Source organism: Pan troglodytes, chromosome 15, assembly GCF_028858775.2.
Source record: "Pan troglodytes isolate AG18354 chromosome 15, NHGRI_mPanTro3-v2.0_pri, whole genome shotgun sequence".
NCBI classification, from domain to species: domain Eukaryota; kingdom Metazoa; phylum Chordata; class Mammalia; order Primates; family Hominidae; genus Pan; species Pan troglodytes.
The window spans coordinates 62,803,344-62,825,653 of record NC_072413.2 but is presented as its reverse complement, the minus strand read 5'-3'; the positions used below and the strand labels follow the sequence as shown (position 1 = coordinate 62,825,653).

The 22,310-nt window shown below is 46.0% G+C and overlaps 1 protein-coding gene across 3 annotated transcripts in view; it reads left to right on the top strand.

Annotated features, from left to right (window-relative positions):
• SPTB (spectrin beta, erythrocytic) overlaps positions 1 to 22,310 on the top strand; it is a 136,987-nt gene that overhangs the window by 36,489 nt on the left and 78,188 nt on the right. For all 3 annotated transcript variants that reach the window (XM_024348751.3, XM_063793553.1, XM_024348752.3), the window contains exon 2: positions 20,556 to 20,754. In XM_024348751.3, the coding sequence (XP_024204519.3) occupies positions 20,607 to 20,754 (148 nt within the window). In that variant the 5' untranslated portion in view covers positions 20,556 to 20,606. The remainder of the gene's footprint in view (positions 1 to 20,555; positions 20,755 to 22,310) is intronic.

Here is a 22,310-nt window from a genome sequence, read left to right as displayed (position 1 = left end):
GATGGCCTTTATTCAAAGAAAGCAGCCGCCAGAGTAAGACTAAAGCCTGTCCTAACTCTTGACAAAATGCCACACTCATGCCTTTTTTCCTACTACCGGAGACTAAGGGTTGTGATGGAAACAAGGGAGCTGTGATGGGGCTGTGACCAAGTGAAAATGAGAGAGTAAGGAATTTACTGCTTTGCTTGTTGTGAAGAATGGTGGCAAACATTCAAACATTGGTTTGGGTTTTTTTTTTCCCCCAATGAAGTATAAAAACATCTTTTCCCCTTTTTATGGAGGGAAATGAGGGGGCAACAACATGACAGACCTTGAGTAGTAACTGTGTGACCGCTCTGCATCCTGCCCCAAGCATCTCTTCTGTAGACGTGTCTCAGGCATCACAGAAGAGATGTGGTTGCCTCTGCGTGTCTTCTCCCGGCCCTGTAAAAGCCTTGAGAAGCACAAAATATAGGCTATTTGTTTTCATCAGAAACCTGTCATCCAGGATTTACAGAATCTATACAGATGCCCAAAAAGGGCAAGATGGCCAGTACCCATGTAAACGCTGGATAGCCTATGTCTGATGATAAAAAGTTTCTACTTCTATATGTCTTCCCTCCCCCTTTTTTTTTGAGACAGGGTCTCATTCTGTCACCCAGGCTGGAGTGCAGTGGTGTGATCACAGCTCACTGCAGCCTCAGCCCCAGGCTCAAATGATCCTCCCACCCCAGCCTCTCAAATAGCTGAGACTATAGGTGGGTGCCACCACGCCTGGCTAATTTTTTATTTTTTATAGAGACAGGGTCTCTCTGTTTCCCAGGCTGGTCTCAAACTCCTGGGTTCAAGTGGTCCTCCTGCTTTAGCCTCCCAAAGTGTTGGGAGCCACTGCATCCAGCCTATATGTCCCCATTTTTAAGTGCCACAAGTAGAGGGGGGTGTAGTTGCTATTTTATAATTGGAGAAACTGAGGCACAAGAGGGGCTAACAATTTGTTCTTCTGAGCTGTGGAAACAGCAGCAACCTTAGAGCAATGTTTGTAGACCACACAGATTCAGAGCCTGTATACTCCGTGTCTGACACACTATTAAGGACTTTAAATACATTATCTCATTTGATCCAAACAGCAGTGCTGTGAGGTGATGACTATTACTAACTTCATCTTATAGATGAAGAAATAGAGGCTTATGGACTATAAGTAAATGGCCTAGGGCCTCCCAGCTACTAAGTGGCTAAGTCCAGAGACATCCCCAGGCATTCTAACTCCAGATATACCTAACTACTACCCCATACTGCCTGGTTCACGTCCCCGGATCAAAGTTACCTTAGTCTACTATTTCTGCCATGAAATCCCCTGCCTGCTACCCTCTGGCTCTTTCTGGAAACTGGCTCCAGCCCTTGCTGAACGAAGGAGTACTGCTACCATGTACTAGGAAACGAGATGTGGCAAGCGTTTTAGAGTTGCTTGCAGACTATTTTAGCAATGACCACTCACTTCTCTGCACCTTTCAAATGACCTATGCTGGCTTATGTGTCCACCACCATGGCCCCGCACACGCACCTTCCTGGAAATGGCAGGCACTTGGCAGCTCTTCTGCCCCTTGCTCTAGGCAAGCTCTTTGGAATCAGGCCACTTTAGGAAAGGAATGTGGTGGCAGTTACTTTGCAAGCAGCTCAGTGTGACTATTGGTAAGGCACTGACATGCCGTTCAGTGGAACTTCTGAGTAGCCCAGTTACTGTGCTCAGAACTGGGGGTGCTCTTGTCCCGGCTGCTTCCAGATAACATTTGCCGCGCTCTTTAACAGATATGAGGAGAGCGTTATCAAACTGCAACACCTTGGGGCACCTTCTGCAAGAAACCCTCTTCTGGTTCCATACGCGGGGGTTTCCCTTCTTTTGCAAATAGGTAAATGTGTGCTGTGTTAAAGAAAGACCCTTAAAAAAAAATATATATATATATATATATATATATATATATATATATATATATATATATATATATATATATGGGATGTCAGAGGGCAGCTGGGAGATTAGACGTAGACATTTCCCTCTGACTCTGCCGCTGGTCTGTCCTGGGAACGTTACCCACAATGCTTTCCTATCTTCTCCATGTCTGTGTCGATTTGGGGGAAAAAGTGCTTGGCAATCCTCACAAGAAATGTGGATCCGACGCAGGCTAGAGACCCAGTGCATTCTGTGTTTTGAAATCTCAGGGCGTGGATTAGCTGTGACCCTGAAGAGCCTCCTGGGCCTCCAGTGCAGATCATCTTTCTTTCCTGTTGCCTTTCTTGATGCTCTTGTTTCCTGGTGTTGAGCTAGATGTGGAAGAATTCGTCTCAGATGATTTAAAAACTGTTTATAACCTTCCCACTCCTTTGATCTCCACATTCCTTCCTGCAGAGGGCTTGGGTCTGGCTGGGTTGACAGGGCAGTGATCACAGGAGGTAAGGGCAGGGGCTCTGACCCAGACTGCCTGCGTTTGAATCCTGGCTCTGTCATTTACAGGCTGATGTACTGGGGCAAGTCACTGAACCCTCTAAGCCTCAGTTTCCTGACCTATAAAATGGGGATAAGGAGAGTGGCTTGCACTCAGCGTTGTTCTGAGGAGTCAATGTAATGGGGTTTACAAAATCCAATGCCAGGCACAAGGTAAACTCTCAATAAATACACAATGACAATAGCTTCATAGCTGGAGAAATTTACTTTTAACTGGGTGAGGAAACTGGAGCACAGAGAAAAGCAGTTTTTCCAGCTGTGCCGATAAGAAATGTTTAAATTACCTTCCTGACTATAAGCTCCTTGAGGCTAAGGAACACATATATAACATCCCTTTGGGAAATATTTGGTTAATTAAATTGATGTTTATAATGGTACTGTCTTGTATGGCAATAGCAGCAAGTCGTACAGGCCCTATCCACCTCTCTGTCCTGTGGTCTCCTCCCTAGAGGACTCTGCTCTATTGCTGATCTTCCTTCTGTGTAGCCCAGTGTTGATCACATTGACAGACTCCAGAAGTAAGGAGCTCAGTAAGTGTGTGGGGATGGTGAAGGGATGGTGAAGAAAGGGCTCTGTGGGTCACAGCTCAGCCAGGTGAGGTGTGTGAATAGGTTCGCTCCTTCAGGTAGCAAGAGGCTTCTTAGAATAGCCTCATAGTTCTTTCTGGGAACTGGTCCACTGCAAAAATGAGTGCAGCTTTAATAATTCACTCCACAAGTTCTGAGGTTGCATCTTACATGATTTCTGGATTACGTATTTGACCATGCATTTGCGGCAGTCCTTGTAACTTTCAAGACTTTTGCTTTTTTAGTATTTATAAAAGATGCTTTGAGACCTTTAAAGCATGAATCTAAACGAATGTCACAAAAAGTCTTTGCTCTCTTGGCTTTTGCTTTCATAAGCAGGAAAGGCTCAAATAAGGATGTTAGCCTCGTGGAGTATTCTCAATGGCCAGGAGAAAGGTGAGAAGTAGCTGATTCACTTGGAGGGATCCTAAGGTGGAAATGGACCATTAGCAGTCTTTCCCCATCCTCTGAAAAGGCACAGCTTTTCTTCTGAATGGGTACATCATGGAGCAGAGTACATAACAAACTCTCAGAAGACATGAGTTCAAGCGTTGGTTCAGCCAAGAAAGGAACTTGATCTCTAAGTCTTAGTTTGTTTAACTGAAACTGAAATTAATAGTACCTTTCCCACCTGTCTCACAGGGTCATAAGAGGATCAGGGAGAAATTGCAGGAGATAACTTTCTGATAGACATTGTTTACATAGACAATAAAGATCATCATTCCCTTTTATCAGCACCCAACTCAGATGCCATCTCTTCCATGAAGGCTTCTTTAATTTCTATAGCTTAAAGTATTCTCTCTGCCTCTGAAATTCTATGGCACTTATTTATGCCTCTCTCTTGACACTTGCATAGCTCTATCTTGTTGTATCATTATTTGTACCATGTGTTAGGCTACCTCAGGAAAGAATTCATAAAATTCCATTATAGAACCTTGCTCAAGAAAACTCTTGCATTATTTAAAAATAAATTATAATAATTCTACATTTTTCTCATCAGAGCAGTTTATGGCAATGGGACTGCCAGGTGCTTCATAATTATTTGCTTTTAATCTTTTCATTTATGTTTATTTGTAATTTTAGTTTTAATATGTTGCTTTTAGGTCTATCAAAGCATAATTTACATACAGTAAAATTCACTATTTTTAGTGTAAATTTCTATAGGTTTTGACAAATATATATAGTTGTATCACCACCATCAAAATCAGCCTCCAAAATTCCCTCATGCTCCTTTCTGTCAACTCGTTTCCCCAACCCTACAATCCTAACCCCTGGCAACCACTGATTTATTTCCTGTCCCTATAGTTTTGCCTTTTCTAGGACAGTGTATGCATTTAATCAGACAGTGAGCAGCCTGTTGAGTCCAGCTTCTTTTGCTTAGCAGAATGCATCTGTGATACATTCATGTTGTGCATATATCAATTCTTGCCTTTTTACCACTGAGTAGTAGTCCATTTTGTAAGTGTACCACAATTGGCTTATCTATTTCCAATTTTTAGTCAGAATAAATAAAGCCACTATAAATATTTGCATAGAGGCTTTTATTTTTTGACAGAGTTTCACTCGTGTCGCCCAGGCTGGAGTGCAATGGTGCGATCTCGGCTCACTGCAACCTCTGCCTCCCGGGTTCAAGCAATTCTCCGCCTCAGCCTCCCCAGTAGCTAGGATTACAGGCACCCGCCACTACCCCAGGCTAATTTTTGTATTTTTAGTAGAGATGGGGTTCCACCATTTTGGTCAGGCTGGTCTCAAACTTCTTACCTCAGGTGATCCACCTGCGTCGGCCTCCCAGGTGTTGAGATTACAGATGTGAGTCACCACACCCAGCCCTAAATGTTTGCATAGAGGCTTTTATGTGAACATGTTTTCATTTCTCTCAGGTAATACCTGTCAATGCAATTGCTGAGTCATATGGTAAATATGGTATGTTTAATTTTATAAGAAACTGCAGAATTGTTTTTTTTTTTTTTAAAGCCATTCTAATAGGTATAGAGTGGTGTCTAATTGTGGTTTTAATTTACATTTTCCTAATGACAAATGAATTTGAGCACACTTTCATGTGCTTATTTGCTATTATATTTCTTTTTTTGGTAAAGCATCTGTACAAATCTTTTGCTCATTTTAAATTGAGATTTTTTTTATTGATGAGTTTTGAGTTTTTATATATTCTGAATACAACTACTTTATCAGATACATGTTTTGCAAACATTCCAGCTAGTCCGCGGCTTGTATTTTCATACATTTTTAATTTTGATGGTCAAATTGATCAAATCTTTCTTTTATGATACCTGATCTTTTATGGATTATACTTTTAGTGTTTAAAATATTTTGCTTAACTGAATGCCACAAAGATTTTCTTCTGATTTTTTTTCTGGAAATTTTATGGCTGTAGGTTTTATATTTAGATCAATAATCCATTTTGAATTAATTTCTGTATATGGTATGTGGTATGGGTCAAGGTTCACTTTTTTTGCATATGGATGTCCAGTTGTTCCAGCGGAATTTGTTAAAAAGACTATCCTTTCTCCATCAAGTTGTTTTTGTACCTCTGTTGGAAATAATTGGCCATATATGTCAATCTATCTCTGGACTCTATTCCATTGATATATATGTCTATCTTCTTGCCATACTATTCTATCTTGATGACTGTAGCTTTGTGGTAAGTCTTGAAATCAGGTAATGTAAGTCCTCCAGTTTTGTTCTTCTTTCAAAATGGCTTTGTCTATTCTATCTTCTTTGCCTTTCCATAGAAATTTAAAAAATCAGCTTGTTGGCTAGGCGCGGTGGCTCACACCTGTAATCCCAGCACTTTGGGAGGCCAAGGTAGGTGGATCACCAGAGGTGATCCAGAGGTCAGGAGTTTGAGACCTGCCTGGCCAACATGGTGAAGCTCTGTCTCTACTAAAAATACAAAAATTAGCCAGGCATGGTGACAGGCACCTGTAATTCTGCTACTTGGGAGCCTGAGGCAGGAGAATCACTTGAACCTGGGAGGCAGAGGTTGCAGTGAGCTGAGATCGCACCACTGCACTCCAGCCTGGGCAACAAGAGCAAAACTCTGTCTTAAAAAAGTAAAAATAAAATAAAATAAATCAGCTTGTTGATTTCTCAAAAAAAGTTCTCCTGGGATTTTGACTGGCATTGCTTTGAATTTATAGATCAGTTTAGAGAGAAGTGACATCTTAACAATATTGATTCTTCCAATCCCTAGGCATGGTATATTTCCCTATTTATTTAGATCTTCGGTTTCTTTCTTTAATGTTTTTAGATCTTGCCCATATTGTCTTATATTTATAGGTAAGGATGTAATAGGCTGTAGGGTGCTGTTGTTGAGTAAATAGTTGAATTCATGAATAGATAAAAGTGTCAACCTACTTGTATCTTGAGTACTTGTCTTGATTCCATAATTAAATACAAGATGCTAGAATAGGGTTGGAAAATTTATCAAATCTCTTGGTTATGAAGAGGCCAGCAGTGAGACTAAGAGGTCTGAGCCTCCAAGAGACAGGAAATCTGGGCTTCATTCTGACGCCCTCCCCACCACTTTCTTTAACCTTGGACAGCTTCTTCTCCCTGCCAAGGGTCTGCCTCTTAGCACAAGTTGTACATTGAGAAGTTTGCATCTTTCAGGGATTCTCTGGGCAGAGCTCATTATCTCTGTAGCTGCAATAGATAGTTGCCTTTCTTGCATGATTTGAAGGTGCTGAATAGCCTGTCTGACCAGCTGTTTCTCACCCATTGGCCTGGTTTGGCTCCTAAATTTCCTCTTTCAAAAGACATCCCTCCTTTGAGTAATGTATTATATTTCCATAGGCCTTTATTCAGATATGTTCCCTGAGAGGGATACTCTGGCTCCTTAGGAAGGTGGATAGTTACATCTGTTCCATTCAATTAACATGTACTAATTGAGTACCTACCATGTGCAAGGCACTTTTAAGACCTCCAGGGTGAGAATGGCATCCTTCCCTTCAAGGAGTTTACAACGAAAGGAAATTCGGTTGTCAAAGTCAAGTTTGTTTCGAAGTAGGATGGCCGCTAGGTCTGAAGGAGCACTGCTTGGGTCATTCAACTTGGAGGTTAGGAGGGCAGGGATGCTTGAGGCAGGGACAAAGGAGAAAGAGGGTCACAGAAGGGGCAATGGGGAAATGACAATAAACCCCACCGACCATACCCTTTTTTTTGTTTTGCCATGACAGCGTATTGAGCAGACCCACAAACTCAGTACCGAGAGACACTGCATGTTATTTGTAAATAATACCCTGGGGCAATCTGGTACTATACAGTTTATACATTATTTTCATATAACTTCATTTAGTCTGTGCAGCAGCTTTATGTGTTAGGTGGCGAGTGTATTAATTAGGGCACCCTAACTGCTCCAGTAAAGAACTCCAAAATGAAATTTTATTTTTTGCCCAAATCATAGGTTAGTAAATCAGTGTAAATAGAGGGGGAGGCTACGCTCCCAACAGTCATCCAGGAAATTTGGTTCCTTCCACCTTATGGCCCCATCCTCTAGGTCCTAGGAATTTAGAGCAAAGAGTAAGAATTATGGGGAAGATTTTATGGCTAAGGCCTTGAAGTGGTGCACATCATTTCTGCTCATTCGACCTCACAGCCTCACCTAACCACAAAGGCAACTGGAAGATGTCTCCAAGCTGTGCGTGCAGAAAGCAGAATATTGATACTGGTAGACCCCACCAGTCTCTCCCACAGTAGCACGGGATGTTTCCCTCCTTTTACAGGTAGGGAAACTGAGATACAGAGTCATTAAGTGAGCTATAGAAGAACACATCACTGTTAAGTAGGACAGGATTTCAACTTACGTCTTCTGCTTAGATAGAATGGGAATAATAATGGCAGTAATAACAATAATATCTAACAGTTTGTGAGTGTGGGTGGGTATTCAATGGAACAATATACATAAAGGCCTTAGTATGTTCCAGATTCCCTTTCTAGCTCTGAGCTCTGCCACACAATCCTATAAAAAGCCAAGTATCCCTCCTGAGCAGCAGAGCGACAGCAGGAGCTGGTAGCTAGTGGCTGCCTGTCAGCAGAGCCCAGCACAGGGCTGAATCTACTCTAGTGGTAGAGTGCTGCTCTCCCTGCAGACCTGGGAGATTGTGCATACCAAGAACTGACTCTGGGCTGGGTGAGGTGGCTCACTCCTGTATTCCCAGCACTTTGGGAGGCCGAGGTGGGCAGATCATCTGAGGTCAGGAGTTCGAGACCAGCCTGACCAACATAGTGAAACCCCGTCTCTATTAAAAATACAAAAGCTAGCCGGGCAAGGTGGCGAGTGCCTGTAATCCCAGCTACTCAGGAGGCTGAGGCAGAATTGTTTGAACCCAAGAGGTGGAGGTTTCAGTGAGCAGAGATTGCACCACTGAACTCCAGCCTGGAAGACAGGGCAAGACTCTGTCTCAAAAAAAGAGAATGGACTCTGCAGGGCCTGAAGAAGCTGGACTTAATTTTGCTCAATACCAAAGCTGCCTCTTGCAGGCACGTTCCCAAATGTTCCCAGAGGACAGCCCCAATGAGTCAGGCTAGGCATGCCGGCCAGGGATGAGAAAACCTCTAGCCAGCACCTGTTCCCTCAGGAGTCCTTGTGGGCCCAAGCAACTTTTAAAAGATGAATTTTCACTTAATTCTTTTGAAAGCTCTAACATGGATGAATAAATAAATTGGCACCCATAACTTATATATTATTTATAGGTTAGACTTTTAAAATAGCTCTTTTTGTTTGTGAGGCAAAGATGTATGGATGGAAACCATTCTAAGACTGACATTTCTGTGACACGAGAAAGAAACTATAAAAGACTTCTCAACTAAGTAAGGTAGGGCTTCCCTGTCTAGAAGAGTTCTGCATGTGAAGCTGCTGCTTTTATCAATTTTTTGGGTGAGGAAATTGAGGCGTGGGTTGAGTCAAAGCTGTTCTAAAGGATTTCAAGATTTGTAGAGATTCAGGCCAGGCACGGTGGCTCATGCCTGTAATCCCAGAACTTTGGGAGACCAAGGTGGGTGGATTGCTTAAGTCAGGAATTCCAGACCAGCCTGGCCAACATGGTGAAACACCGCCTCTACAAAACATACAAAAATTAGCCAAGTGTAGTGGCATGTACCTATAGTCCCAGACGCTTGGGAGGCTGAGGTGGGAGAACTGTTTTAGCCTGGGAGGCAGGGATTGCAGTGAGTAGAGATCATGCCACTGCGCTCCAGCCCGGACAACGGGATTGAAACGATGTCTAAAAAAAAAAAAAAGATTTGTAGAGTTGGTAGGAGTTTGGGCCCTGTTGCCACTGCCCATCCCTTTTGCCACACAGTCTAGCAGGAGAGGAAGAGGTGGTTAACAATGTGTGGTTGAGCGTGGCACGGTGGCTCACAACTGTAATCCCAGCACTTTGGGAGGCTGAGGCAGGTGGATCATCTGAGGTCAGGAGTTTGAGACCAGCCTGACCAATATGGTGAAACCCCATCTCTACTAAAAATAGAAAAATTAGCCAGGAATGGTGGCGTCCACCTGTAGTCCCAGCTACTTGGGAGGCTGAGACAAGAGAATCACTTGAACCCGGAAGGCGGAGGTTGCAGTGAGCCGAGATAGCGCCACTGCACTCCAGCCTGGGTGACAGAGTGAGACTCCGTTTTAAAAAAGAAACAAAAAACAAAAAACAATGTGTGGTTGAGGCAGAAGGAGTGACAGGGACAATGTCAGGGCATTGATGATGAATTCACGGTGCTACTGCAACATGCTATGCTTCCAACCTTCTCACCACCTTGACCTCCAAATGGGCCTCCACATGGTGTGTCCTCGGTGAGAACTGCTTTTATCCTCTTAAGGAGCAGCACTCTGCATTTCTCAGTTCTCATCCATTTATTCAACAAACGATCTTTAGCTTATTTCATGTACCTGGCATTATGCTGGGCTGTTGGGATAAGAAGAATGAATATGGATGGTCCCTGACCTCAGGTAGCTTACAGTCTGGGAGAGACAGAGAACTAGATTATGATGCTACAGTGTGGCAAGTGCATTGATGAAGATGAGCACGAGTGTGATGGGAACGCAAAAGAAACACCCCACCTCCGCCTACTGCAGGGGATGGTGGTAGAGGTGGGAGGTTTCTTTTCTTTTTTTTTTTTTGAGATGGACTCTTGCTCTGTCACCCAGGCTGGGTACAAAGGCCCAATCTTGGCTCACTGCAACCTCTGCCTCCCGGGTTCAAGTAATTCTCCCACCTCTGCCTTCCTGAGTAGCTGGGACTACAGGTGTGCACCACCGTGCCCAGCTAATTTTTGTATTTTTAGTAGAGCCTCTGTTTCACCATGTTGGCCAGCCTGGTCTCGAACTGCCAACCTCAGGTGATCCACCCGCTTCGGACTCCCAAAGTGCTCGGATTATGGGCATGAGCCACCGTGCCCAGCAGAGGTGGGAGGTTTCTTGAAGGAAATGAGGCTGGGCTGAGTTCTGACAGAGAAGAAGTTATTCTGTAAAGGAGCGAGGATTTTTCAGGCTTAGGAAACAGCATGTGCAAAGAACATGTCCAGAGAGAGCCGGGGACCTGAATGGAGTTCCTGTGGCTAGATGTAGTATTAGAGAAGTTGGGGGGAAGTATTGGATGGAAATAGTAATCAGGGAGGGACTAGATCACAAAGGGCTTTGTCTGTGATTTATTATGGGTTTTAAACTTCCTTCTGAGATAGAGAAGAGCTGTTAAAGTACATAAGTGATGTCGTCTTTGTATTCTAGGATGGCCTTTCTGGCCTCAGTGTAGAAAATGGGCTAGTTTAGTAGGCCAAAGAGCAAATGTAGATACAAAGACCAGCAGAAACCACTAGACTTGAGAAGGCAGTGGCCAGAAGTGTGGGGAGCGGTGGAGATAGAGAAGAACAGAGATTGGAGAGATAGCAAAGGGGCTGGTGTGATGAGAGGGAAGAAGGGCATGGAGCATGATCTGAGGTTTTGGTTTGGGCCGCTGGGATGTTGACAGATAGGAAGCATGGCAGGAAAAATGGGAAAAGGATGAGGATAGATTCCACTGGGGGTTAGGGTGAACATGAGGGGCTTGTGGGCCTTCTTAGGTGGATGTTCTGAAGGCAATTGGACACGATGGGTTCAGAAGATTTGAAAGTCATTAGCATAAGATGGTAATTCAAGTCATGGGAGTGAAGAAAATAGCCTAGGAACAGTGTGTAGACAGAGGAAGAAGTGGAGGGGCCCAGGAGATAACTTGGGAGCATCACTATTTAAGAGACAGGCCAAGGAAGAGTAGCCCACAGAGCAGGCAAAGGAGGAAGGGCCACAAAGTTAAGAAGGGAACAAGGAGCGTGTCTTGGAAGACAAAGGAAATGATTTCAGAAAATTTTGGAATGGCCAACAGAGCCTAATGATGCTAAGTAAGATAAGACCTGAAAAGCATCTCCTGCTTTAAGTAACAAGGAAGGGAGGTATCAGTGACTTTTGGCAAGAATAGCTTCATGGAGTGAGGGCGGAAGCCAGATTTCAGTGAGTTGAGTGACTTGAGGATGGGATGAAGAAGCTAGAAGCTACCATGAATATAGATAAGTACACTGTATCTATGTTTATCTCTGGAGAGGAGGGCTGAGGTCATCATACTTCTCAGTTCATCATCATTTTCCAGCCAAGGCCCTTCTCTGTGGTTGGTTGATGGATTGATTTCCTTTTATTTCCATTTTCCTTTTCTATTCCCTTCACTCCACCTAAAAACAACCATTTTTATGTGTTTAAGAGTTTTCCTTTAATTTGCATATGTCCTTGTATGGGTATTGGCTTATATGCATATATTTTTAAATTATGTAAATGATGTTATAGATCTCATTCTCTTTCCTGTGTATTTTGTTCAGCACTGTTTCTATGATCCTCCAGCATTGCCATGTGCCCTCCACGTGTTCATTCACTGCATTTTACCTGTCCCTGCCCCAGTGGTGGACGCACAGGTTATTTCCACCTCCCCGCCACCACAATCAATGCCTCAGTAAACATTCTCGCATATGTCCCCTTCTAGGCCCGTGTGAGCAGAGCCACACTTAGCCTGCCTGAGTCCTGGCAGACAGCCCGCCAGAATGGCTGGGCCAGTCCACACTCCCACCAGCAGTGCACAAGGCAGCCCCTTTCCACATCAGCATCTATATTCAGCATGACCCAGCTTGCTAATGTTTGCCTGTGGGGTCTCCTTGTTTTAATCTGCATTTCTCAGGTTACTCATGGGCTTGAGTATCTCTTCTTAGGGTTTTAGCTTTTTAGGTTTTCACTTCTATGAATTACCCGTTCATGTCCTTGGCAACTTTGTCAATAATTTTGGCTCTGAAAGAAAGGAGAGAGAAGATGGTAAGAAGGAGTTTTGCTGAAGATAGGAAAGACTTGTGCATGTTAAAGTGAAGGCGGAAAAGAGAAAAAGCTAGAGATTAATGTTTCTCCCAGGATTTGAGGAATGGGCAGCAGGAAGGAATGCAAAGATCTGACCTCCCTTGGCAGTGGCAGTGAGGTTGGTGGGGAGGAAGTGGCAGTGAGGTTGGTGGAGAGGAAGTGAGACTGAGGAGGGGGAGTTGGTGCATGGGTCACCACCAGCTTTCCCTGAGCCCATCTTGCCTGCCCCCTCCACTTGAGGGGGAAAAGAAGCAGTGGGGGATCTATGGGGTTGGATAGGAGGGAAAAGGCAACCTCACTCAGATTCTGAGAACATGTTATACATGTGTTTCTAAATATTTGAAAATTGTATTTGTTTTAAATTTTAAGGGGATGGGAGAGGTAGCTAAAATATCAGGGTATGGGATGTGACATAAATAAAGTTGTCAAGGCACATGACACCATGGTGGGGACAGGGGCCATGTGAACCCTCCTGACTAGAGCAGAGTTCACATAAAAGAGAGTGTGAGCTCAGCACCAAATGGTGCAGGGCTTAGAATTAGACTGTACTGCTGAAAGCTTACAGGGTAGGGGTGTGTCAGCATGAGGGTCCGTGCAGGAGGGACTGTGAAGGGGCTGAGCACGGACAGAGATGGACCAAGTGGGAAGAGATGAGGGCCTGAGTGAAGTAGAGCTTTAAAACATAAAGAAATGACGAACAAAAGACCCTTTCAGAGGCTTAATGACTGACCTTGGTGACGAATAAATATTGAATAAACACTCAATACATGTACATGGGATAACTGAGTGCGTGGGTCAGGGAATATGGTGGGATAGAGGGCTTTAAAAAGGCTCCAGAAGGCAGAGGTTGCAGTGAGCCAAGATCGTGCCACTGCACTCCAGCATGAGCAACAAGAGTGAAATTCCATCTCAAAAAATAAAATAAAATAATAATAATAATAATAAGACTCCAGAGTTTGAGATCAGGTCTGTCGGAACAGGATAATATTTATTGAGTACCTACTAAGTCCCAGGCCCAGTACTAGGCACTGGAGTACAATAATGAAAAAGGCAGACATGGCTGATGCCTATAAGGAGCCTGTGGTCTAGGCACTGAGAGGAAAAGAAAAAAAAAAAGAGGAAACAGACAGATACATGAATAATTACAATTATGATAAGTTCTATAGAGTTAAGCAGAGTGTCAAAAAGACTGAGGCTAACAGAGCGGGGAGCTACCTTAGAGAGGGTGACCAGGGAGGACTTCCACAAGGAAGCGACATCTGAGAAGAGACCTGAGGAATGAGAAGGAGCCAGACATGCAGAGATGCTCCAGGAAGTGTCTGGGGCAGAGGGCACGGCATGCACAAGACCCCTGAGCTGGGGAGGACATTTCAAGTTTGAAGAACTGAAAGAAGGCTGGCAGGTTACCTATAGGGGGTGTGGGGAGATGATCTTGGAGAAAATGGGAAGGGCCTTAGGACCATGGGAAGGGGTTGACTTTTATTCTAGGTTCCAGTTGTGCCTAAGGCATATGACTGTATTTTACAAGTTTAATTTATTATTAATTGCCAATTTTATCAAAGTTTTTATTATACAAAATTTCAAGCATGTATAAAAGTAGAATAGAATCAAGAACCCCCATAAGTAGATCACTCCAAGTCAATAAGCTGCTTCTTATTTTGCTGAAGCACATTTAAGCAAATCCCAGACATCATGTCATGCCCCCCACTACCTTTTTGAGCATTGCAAAACAAAAATTCATTTTCTTACATAACCATAATGCCATGATCACATCGAACACAATTGACTAATTCCTAGGTACCAATCAATATTGAGTCTGTAATTCAGATACCCCTGATTGCCTCAAAAATGTGGTTTTTTAAATTCAAGATCCAAACAAGGTGCATTATATTTAATTATTACATCTCCTGAGTCTCTTTTGATTTACAGCAGTCCTCACTCCCTGCCTCTTTTTTGTCTGTTTTAAAGCCTCTAACTTGTTGAAGAAGCTGAGTCAGTTGTCTGCAGAATGCCCTATATTCTGGGTTTGTTTCTTTGCTTCCTCAAGTTGTTATTTATCTTGATTTCCTGTAATTCCTACAAATGGGAAATTAGCTCTAAAGCTTAATTATTAATCAGGTTCAACTTTTTTGGCAAGAACGTCATAGGTCATGATGTCCTTCATGTTGCACCATGTCAGGAGACACATGTGTCTAATTGTCCTGTTCTTGGTGATACTAAGACTGATCAGTGAGTTCAGTTGTTGAAAACTTGATCCCTCCATTGTAAAGTTCACCCATCAACCCATTATCTGATGGGTTTTTAAAATCTTTTCTGAATCAGTTATTACATTATAAATATCACTTCAATGATGATGTCAAATAAATTATTCCAGTCTATTCTTGACTATTTTCAATGTTGAGACCTCACTACAATGTTGAGACCTCTACCTACCTCCTGCAGTTTTCATCAAAGAAGTGAGAAGTTACTATAGACATTCTACAAAAATCCTCATGGAAGAAGGGAAATTGGGCATCCAGCTTTTCAACTCAACTGCCATAAAATGTTACTTATTCTGAGAGAGGCCAGTGGCTATCTTGAAAGAAGTGAGTTGAGAGAGATAAGAGGAGGTAGGACTGGGTCACAAGTTTCTGTAAATGTAGATATTAAGCCCAAGAATCCCAATAGAGGATAATATTTGAAAACTATTAGGTTGCTACAAAAGTAATTGTGGTTTTTACCATTAAAAGTAATGGCAAAACCCACCATTACTTTTATACCAACCTGATATGTATATGAGTATCATCTCTCCCCTCTCCTTTAATGGTTCCCAGTGGACATTTGCCTCTGTGCAGGATGTGAAGTGCTGATAGATACTGTTGTTATGATAGAAGGCTGATGGGCCAGTCCCTACATCAGAGCTGAGTAGCACCTGTTCCCCAACCAAATCCTGTAAGAACTATTGGAGCTATGATCCCATCCACCCCCACCCCTATTCCAGCAGCTGCAGCATAACTGGAGCCAGTTCTTGGTAGGAGATTTTTCCATGATGAGAGTGGGCAAGTTGCGGCATGTAAAGCCCCTGCCGGGTGACAGAAACTGGAGTAGAAGTGTCTGGTAAAGGCCTCACCAAACAGCAGTCGACCAGAATGACCAGGATATTGCAGATGCATGGAGATCCCTAAGTAGCAACCATGGGTAGTAATCTTGGGACTTTAAGCACCCCAAACCATAGTCCATCAGTGATGCACTAATAGCCAGACTTGGTTGGGATGGGAGCTGCAGTGTGAAAAAGCAGAATGTGCTCTGGGGAGGGGAAGTGGCTTGTCCAGGAACTGCTGGTGGTGTCCATCGACTGGAAAGGTCACCCATAGGTGGCATGCTTATCTGGGCCACATCGTTACCCCATGGTACTGAAACTCCCTGGTTCTGCTGTCCTGGTAGCCCCGTGCTCAGTCTTAGCCATATAGAGACTGAGCTGTAATTTCTAGGTGGAAATGTCTGGTAGGCAGATGGAGGTGCCAGACTAGAGCTTGAGAGTAGGGAGGAGGTTAGGGCTGCAGATAGATTTAGAGTAAGTATTCTGTACTGCATGTCTTATTGCTTCTCAATCTAGTGAGTGTGTGCACGTGTGTTTTTGTGTATTTGACTATTCTTTAAGGTACCTGTGAATATGCAATGCAATTATGATCAGAGGGAGAGGAAGGATGTTCCTTTTTTGGTGATGGATTGACAGAAAAATTACCAGAGAAACTTCAGGATTTAATCTCCTGACCGGGTTGCCACAATACCAAATTGTTAAAAGCAGGTTTGAGGTAGCATAAAGGGGCAGGACAAACTAGAAAACAGGTGAGGGGGTCAAACCTTACAGCTAGAGAGAAGATAACAATACAGTGGAAGGAGCAATACTGTTTAAGAAAGACAGTGTCCTTGCTATTGCAACAGCCTGCTCCTCAGCCTTGCGTTGCCCTGTATTCCCCCGGTTTCCCACTTCGGAAGTAGATCTTTGTGCTTTGTTGCTTCTCACTTTTGTATGACCCAGGGAAGAGGAGAGGATGCTGTTTACTTTGTTGGGGGACTAGAGGATGGAGAAAAGAGAACAGCTGCCTCTTCCGCTCGGGGCTTCGGCGAGGGCTGACATGGGTCCTAGCTTGGGCTCCGTCAGCACCCTGCAGGCTGGGAGAGGAGCTGCTACCACTGCTTTCTCAGTTCTTAACCAACCCAGGGAGTAACTGGACATAGCACATGAGGTTGAGGCTCCGAGCCTAGCATCCGACCTCAAAGGCGGATGTGAAGGTTGGAGCTGTGGGTTGCATCAGTGGTATTGTGAAATGCATTAATAAGTACATGTTCCTTCTGTGAGCTGAGTCCTCTGTGTGATCGCATGAGGTCTTCAGTGCTGAGCTGTGGGCAAGCCTTCTCAGGTCCCATCCTACTCAAAATATAGCCTGGGGTGGGCGGTGGCAGAAGGCAGATAAGGATGACTCTGGACTGTGCATTTAGAGCTGCTAGACAGGCAGGTGGATGGATGGATGGGGCAGGTGGACCTCTCTGGGCACAGAGTCACGGAGACCAGAGAAGACCCACCTACACTTTGACAAGGGTCAGGTGGGTTCAGAGAAGGAATTTTGGGGGACTTGTGGGTAAGCCAGGGAATGAATGGACAAGGAAGTACTTATGCCTTTTTTCCTGGGTTTACTGATGGGCCTGAAGTGCAATTTAAGATCTAATTTTAGCCATGTATTTGCGGTCCTCCGTGACTCATGGAAGGCCACTCTAGATGTGCAGATGACTTATATCTTTGAAAATGAGACCAGATCATCTCATCTCTAAGTTCCTCCCAGGTAGCAACTTAAATGTCATTTCCATGACTCCCCATTCGATTAGGTGTCCCCACCATGCGCCCCAACATATGCTGTTTTTTTCAGTCATGGTCATCTCTTTATAGCCAGGCCTTTGAAGGGCCGTTGTAACAGTATGGAAAGAGACATGGTGACGCCGAGAATGGGTTAAATCTGGTTTTGGACAGGCATATCTTCGTGTTTGCTTTTTGTTAACTATCTGTAGCTTTCCTGTTCTCTTATTTATTTCCTTCCTGCCTCTTACACCTGATTCTCCGAGAGCTTCCCTTCCTGCATGCACTGGCCCATCCCATGACCCCCTTGACTCTGATGGAATGCCATCTGGGCAGGGCCTGGGGTGGGCATGGCAGGGGAAGAGGGGCACAAGGAAAGGGGCCTCACTTTCATTTCTGAATCATCTTTCCTTGGTGTTTGTTTTCAGGGACCTGACTCTTTCCAAAACAAAAACAAAAACAAAAACCCTCCAGCTGTATATTTAGACACACATATACATCTCTTCCCATTCCTGGCAGAGCTGCTGCCCGGCTGCTGCCTTCTCTGAGCCATGGCCACAGGAGGGATGGCGTTTTTAAGCAGGATGAATTGCTGTCGAGCCGCTGCTCTTCTGCACCCGGGGCCATCAATCTTGTCTTGAACGCTGGGCCTGCTGGTCGGCCTGCTCAGGCTCATCTTTCTGGGGCAGACTTATTTACGGAGCCATGGCAAAGGTAATCTCACTCTCCAGCCCCACGGCCCAGGCCTCTCTCAGCCACTCTTAAAAATAGCCCAGGACGAATCAGGAGAGCCAGGGTCCGGTTACTTCCTGCACTCAGGGTCTGATCTCACCTCACCTCCTGCGTCTGGCAGCTCAGCCCTTCTCAGGGGCTGCTGGACAGGCTTGTGGCCCTGCAGGAGGTGGTCAGCCTGTCAGTCCCTCTCTGGCTCAGAGACCAAGTCAGTGGTAGTTTCCCTTAAGGGAAATAGAGAAAGGTGTGGGGCCGGGGGTGGGGGGTATCTTTCCCGGCTATCGTTGCCCAGCCAGTTGGGTGCGAAATCTCAGTCCTGGAAGCAGCAAGTCCATCTGCAGAAGAGGACAGGCTGTTCAAAGGGACAAGGGTGGTCTTGGGCACAGGTCTGGCATCATGGGGCATCCTGTGTTCGGGATGATGACTGGTTTTCCCACCTTGCACCTTCCCTTCTCTTGAGTGGCAAACACTTTTGCTAAGCCCTGGCTGGGAAATGCCCTCTGTCCCCATGCACCGTGTCCTTTCCCCACCTGCCCTCCTGAAACCCTTCTGATTGAGGAGAACAAACTGTGCTCCAGTCCTTTCCCCAGCTGCCCTCCTGAAACCTGTCTGATCAAGGGGGATAAACTGCGCTCCAGTCCTTTCCCCACCTGCCCTCCTGAAACCCGTCTGGTCGAGGGGGATAAACTGCGCTCCAGTTTGGCCTTTGGTCCCAGCCGCAGTCATTCCACCGGATGACCCTGGGGAGGCCTCCTCCTGCAGCAGGCCTTGGTTTTTCTTCCAAGGCAATTAGGGTGGGTAATCCTGGCTCCTATCTTACCTCACAAGGATGTGGTGGGATGGATTCATCAGGTTGGGGAAAATGCAGTCTGAAGTGAGTCTGTATCTGAAAAATAAGGCTGTAGCCCTGCTGCCATCTCACACTTGGGCTGGTGAATGTGCTTCAGTGCCTCCGCGATCGTGTGCCTGGTGGATGTGCATGTATGTGCTGGTGTGTGTCAGTGTGTCAGATATGAGCCTGTGTGTGTGCCGTGGGTGCACACACCCACAGAGGGAGTGGTCTCCCTCACAGCTCACTGGCTGTCAACCCCCATCACAGATCTGCCTCACAGCCTCCCTGCCTCCCGCTTTGCTCTCTTGGTTGTGAAGGCTCTGGGTCCCCTATTCTCTTACAGACTTGATCTTGGAGTCCCTTAAGATCCCTAGAAAGAGGACCAAATGTTAGGTACAGATGAAGAAAGCTAATAGTTTTCCTAGGGTCCAGGGCATTGAAGACCAAGCCTGGCTCCCCTGGCCCCCTCCTCACTCTTCTCCCCTGACTCCACCCCTGCCTTCCCGTTACTTCTTAAAGTTCTCAAAGCTTGCTGTGTTCTTTCTTACCTTCAGGACTTTACACCTGCTCTTTATTCCCTTTGCTTGGACTCTTGTCCTTTCCCACCTGTCCCTTCATGGGTACCTCCAAGCTTCCTTTAGGAATAAGCTTCAACTTCCCCTCCCTGATACCAGTCCCCGCCGAGTCCCCACCTAAGCCAGCCATGACACACATCACACCTTCTTGTAGTTGCTTGTTTAATTGTGTGTCTCTGCCACCAGATTCCAAGCTCTGTGAGGACATGACTTTCCTGTCTTACTTGCCCCTGCCTAGTACAGTGCCTGCCACCTAGTTGTAGCTTGGTACATATTTGAATTAACTGTAAATGAATGAATGAGTGAGTAGGAATGATTGATGACAGGTGAGGGAGGACCCAGTGCTCCTGATGCGCTGGTTCATCACATGGACTCACAATGCACGGTTCCATTGTCCATGGGATGCCCCGACTGCCACGTGCTTGATGGGACAGCAGGCTCCTCTGGGTTGCTCAGTCTGTCCTGGAATTCAACAGGAGACCTCATCTGAGCACCTGGTCATGCTCCAAAGAAGCCCTAAAATGCGAGATCAGCTTTCTGAATACCAACTGCTGGGAAGGAACTCAGAGGGCTCTCAGAAAGCCTCCGGGAGGAGCGAAGTCCCCCCAGTGCAGCTGCCTCGGGCTGGTGGCGTCAGTGGTGGCTTAACTCTCTCATCCATCTCTCCCCATGGTTCCCATATGGGTCAGACTCAGCCTGTTTCCAGCCTCTCCCTTCCCCTGGCCTGTCCCCATCTCCCCCACCAGGTTAGGTCCTGGCCCAGTCCTCAGGGTGAAGGTTGCTTTCCCCAGCTTGTGCCCTGCTGCCTCTGGCTCCCAGGAGAGCTTCCTCTCTCCCGGGGTGCTCCCCGCGGCGGGGCGGCTGGTCTGGAGGAAGCAGCTGGCTGCGACTGACGTCTCCACCTGCTGGCCGTCCTGACCCTTGCTACATGCAGCTCTCCATCCCTGCCACTGCTGCCGGTACTGTTGCTGCTGCTGCTGCTGCAATATTTTATAACAAACGACCCAGAGACCCTGGTAGGAAGCACGCCCAGGCAGATGACACGGCGTTCTGCTCCTGTCAGGATCTACTCACGTTGGATTCTCCGAATAAGTTTCCCCTGAGAAAAAGTCCAAGGGGGTAGAGAGATAACCCTCTGACTGTGTTGCTGTCCCCCAGGGATCCTTCCATGAAGACTGAGGCAGGCGGAGCTGCTAAGAGCCTGCTGACATGACATCGGCCACAGAGTTTGAAAATGTGGGCAACCAGCCACCTTACAGCAGGATCAATGCCCGCTGGGACGCCCCAGACGACGAGCTGGATAATGACAACAGCTCAGCCAGGCTCTTTGAGAGGTCCCGGATAAAGGCCTTGGCAGGTACTGTTTGGGGCCACAAGGGTTGGAGGGCATTCTCACAGTCACAAGGTTCACAGCCCTCCCCACCTAGTGTGAATCCTCTGTGTGTGTTGGGTGAGCCCTGGCATGGCAGTGATGGAGACATGTTTGCCGGGCTCAGGGAGGTGGGGGTCCCCTTGGGAGGGAGCTCAGGCAGCCTCTGCCCCCAAGGCCTCTGAGAAGCAAGGAGGTGCTGGAGCTGGGACCAGGTGGGGCCTGCCCTCTGCCTCTGTCCTGAGTGACCTGTGGCCAAGTGAGAAGTACGAGAGTCTGGGCAAAGCAGTGTCTGAGGGCTGGACAGCCGGGCGCAGGTGCACAGGGCCTCCTGGTTAACCCCGATTTCCTGCCTGGGCCTGGAGAGAGGAATTATCATAGTCCTCTCTGTAGTCCCAAAAGGAGTGATTGGATAGGAAATCGAGAACAGATAACATCCTCCCCACTGCCTCAGGAAGGATTTTCTTGATGAAACCTTTCATCCTTAAACTGGAATTAGATTTTTGCTTAGCGGGTTCATAATAGATCTCTCTCTCTCTCTCTCTCTCTCTCTCTCTCTCTCTCTCTGTGTGTGTGTGTGTGTGTGTGTGTGTGTGTGTGTGTGTATGTGAATCCCAAGAACCAGACCTCAGCCAGCAGAGGGAGGAGAAGCCATTTCTACTAGAGATTTAAGATATTCTCCACCCCCACCCTCTCTCTCTCTTGCTGTGTGTGTGTGTGTGTGTGTGTGTGTGTGTGTGTGTGTGAGAGAGAGAGAGAGAGAGAGAGAGAGAAGGTGGGGGTGGAGAATATCTTAAATCTCTAGTAGAAATGACTTCTCCTCCCCCTGTTGGCTGATATCTGATTCTTGGGATTTTTTTTTTTTTTTCCCCAACTCCTGTGACTATTGCCTCCCTGAACTTGACCCAGGGTAAGTATATTCCGACCTTAAGTCTTCGGCCAATAAGAAAGTTTGAGTTACATGGGGTTGTGTGTGTATGTGTGGGGGGTGGGTTCCTTCACCTGATCCACCAGTCAGCAGCCCACACTGGACCTGTTTCCCTATCATTGACTGTTGCCGTCTTCCACCTCCTAAGAAGAGTACAACCTTCCCCATAAACACTTTCTGGAGTGATTCTCCCGCTGCCCCCATACCTTATGGCCCAAATTGAAGGTTGTAGTAATCCTCTTCCCCACTCCCTCCCTGTACTCAGCTCCCAGATACCGCAGTCCCTGGCTGACCTTGAAGCCTGAGCAGGGCCCTGGACCCCTCTGGGACCATAATGACCTCACACCTTGGGAGTGTCTGGGCTTCTCATGCCGGGAAAGGAATGCTGCGGTGTCTCATCTCCCTTGTCATGACAAGGAATCCACCTGGGTCTCAGTCATTACCCCTGGTGTCCTTGCTCTTTACAGGAAACTCTCTTTCTTCTTCCTTTATCTCCTTCTCACCCTCCTTGACCCCACAAAATTCTCCCTTGGTTTCCCTTGGGGACGGACCATAACGGTGACCCATTGCTTTTGTGTATGTTAATTTAAGCCAACCAAACTTGGAACCATTGGCT